Here is a 1,305-nt window from a genome sequence, read left to right as displayed (position 1 = left end):
GAGACTTGAGAACTGGTGAGCGGAGGCCACAGCCACACCCCCTGCAGTCTCCCCTGCTCCCCACATCCTCACCTGGCTGCCCTCATCCAGTTGTCATAGAGGGCAAAGGTCATCAGGGGCTCCGGAAGCTCCCGCAGATAGGACTTGAGGGCCCCTGAAGGGGAGGAGGAGCAGGTCAGAGACGACCCCCCCACCCCCACCCCAAGCCCTCTAACCCAGGCCTGGGCCCCAGCGATTGCCACCTGCCAGCCCCGGGTCACACTGCAGGGCTTCAGGCTGACCACATCCTCGGGCCACAGCCCCTTCAGAGTCAGATTGCCCGCCCCCCCCAAATGTCACGCACAGCTTTGAAACAGCGTCAGGGCCCCACCCTAAGCGAGAACTCACATGATGCCTCAGGGGTCTCCAGAGCACAACCCTGGGCCAAACCTGAGTCACACCCTCATGGCAGGCGGCCCCCATGCCCACCAGGGCTGCTCTGGGCAGGCACCTGCAACGGCGTGGTGGTCCGAGCAGAATTCCTCCAGGCTGCTGGGGTCCGAGGCCATGGTCTGCTTGAGCTTCTTCAGCACGGACGCCCCGGGGGCCAGGCGGAAGAGGCCCTGGGGGAAGGCGGGGAGGGTGGGGTCACAGAGGGAGTGTGCTCGCTCCAGGTCAAGTTGCTGACTCTCTCTGGGCCTCACTGTCCCCTCCTAGTCTGCTGGACAGTGGCCATTGATGTGTAGCCATCGGCTCTTAAGGTCTGAAATCCCGAGGGAAGCTCCGTGGAAGACAGGTGAGGCCGTCTACTCCTGGAAAGACGGAGTCTCGGGAGCCCTCGTGACAGGAGTTGATCTGGGGCAGAACCGATCCCACGGCTGTGAATTTGGTTTAGACCAGTGGTTCTCCACCTCCCTCACGCTGCGCCCTTAATGCAGTTCCTCATGCGGTGGTGACCCCCAACCATTACATTATTTTTGTTGCTACTTCATCACTGTCATTTTGTTAGTTATGAATGTAAATACCTGATATGAAGGATGTATTTTCATTGTTACAAATGGAACATTAAACATAATTAATGCACACTGACTCATCACAAAACAATATGTCATTATATCTTATGACACATTTATGTGTTTTCCGATGGTCCTAGGCAGCCCCTGTGAAAGGGTCGTTCGACCCCCCCAAAGGGTCGCGACCCACAGGTTGAGAACTGCTGGTTTAGAGGCAGCAGATTCCAGAGAAGCCCATCTTTGCCTCTGAGCACATTCTGCTTCCTGAGGTCCAGCCCTGGTGGCGTTGTGGTTACACCTTGGGTTGCTAATC

General features: G+C 57.5%; 1 protein-coding gene across 1 annotated transcript in view; it reads right to left on the bottom strand.

Annotated features, from left to right (window-relative positions):
- The window catches only part of SH3BP1 (SH3 domain binding protein 1), a 13,233-nt gene that overhangs the window by 4,854 nt on the left and 7,074 nt on the right, over positions 1 to 1,305 (bottom strand). Inside the window, exons 11-12 of the mRNA XM_045290825.1 lie at positions 491 to 602; positions 73 to 154 (exon numbers count right to left, since the gene is read on the bottom strand). Of these exons, the coding sequence (XP_045146760.1) occupies positions 73 to 154; positions 491 to 602 (194 nt within the window). The remainder of the gene's footprint in view (positions 1 to 72; positions 155 to 490; positions 603 to 1,305) is intronic.

This window comes from Echinops telfairi, unplaced genomic scaffold (assembly GCF_000313985.2).
Source record: "Echinops telfairi isolate 266 unplaced genomic scaffold, ASM31398v2 ScPeMD7_2;HRSCAF=8, whole genome shotgun sequence".
NCBI lineage: Eukaryota > Metazoa > Chordata > Mammalia > Afrosoricida > Tenrecidae > Echinops > Echinops telfairi.
The sequence above is the reverse complement of the archived record's forward strand: the minus strand, read 5'-3'. Positions and strand labels throughout refer to the sequence as shown.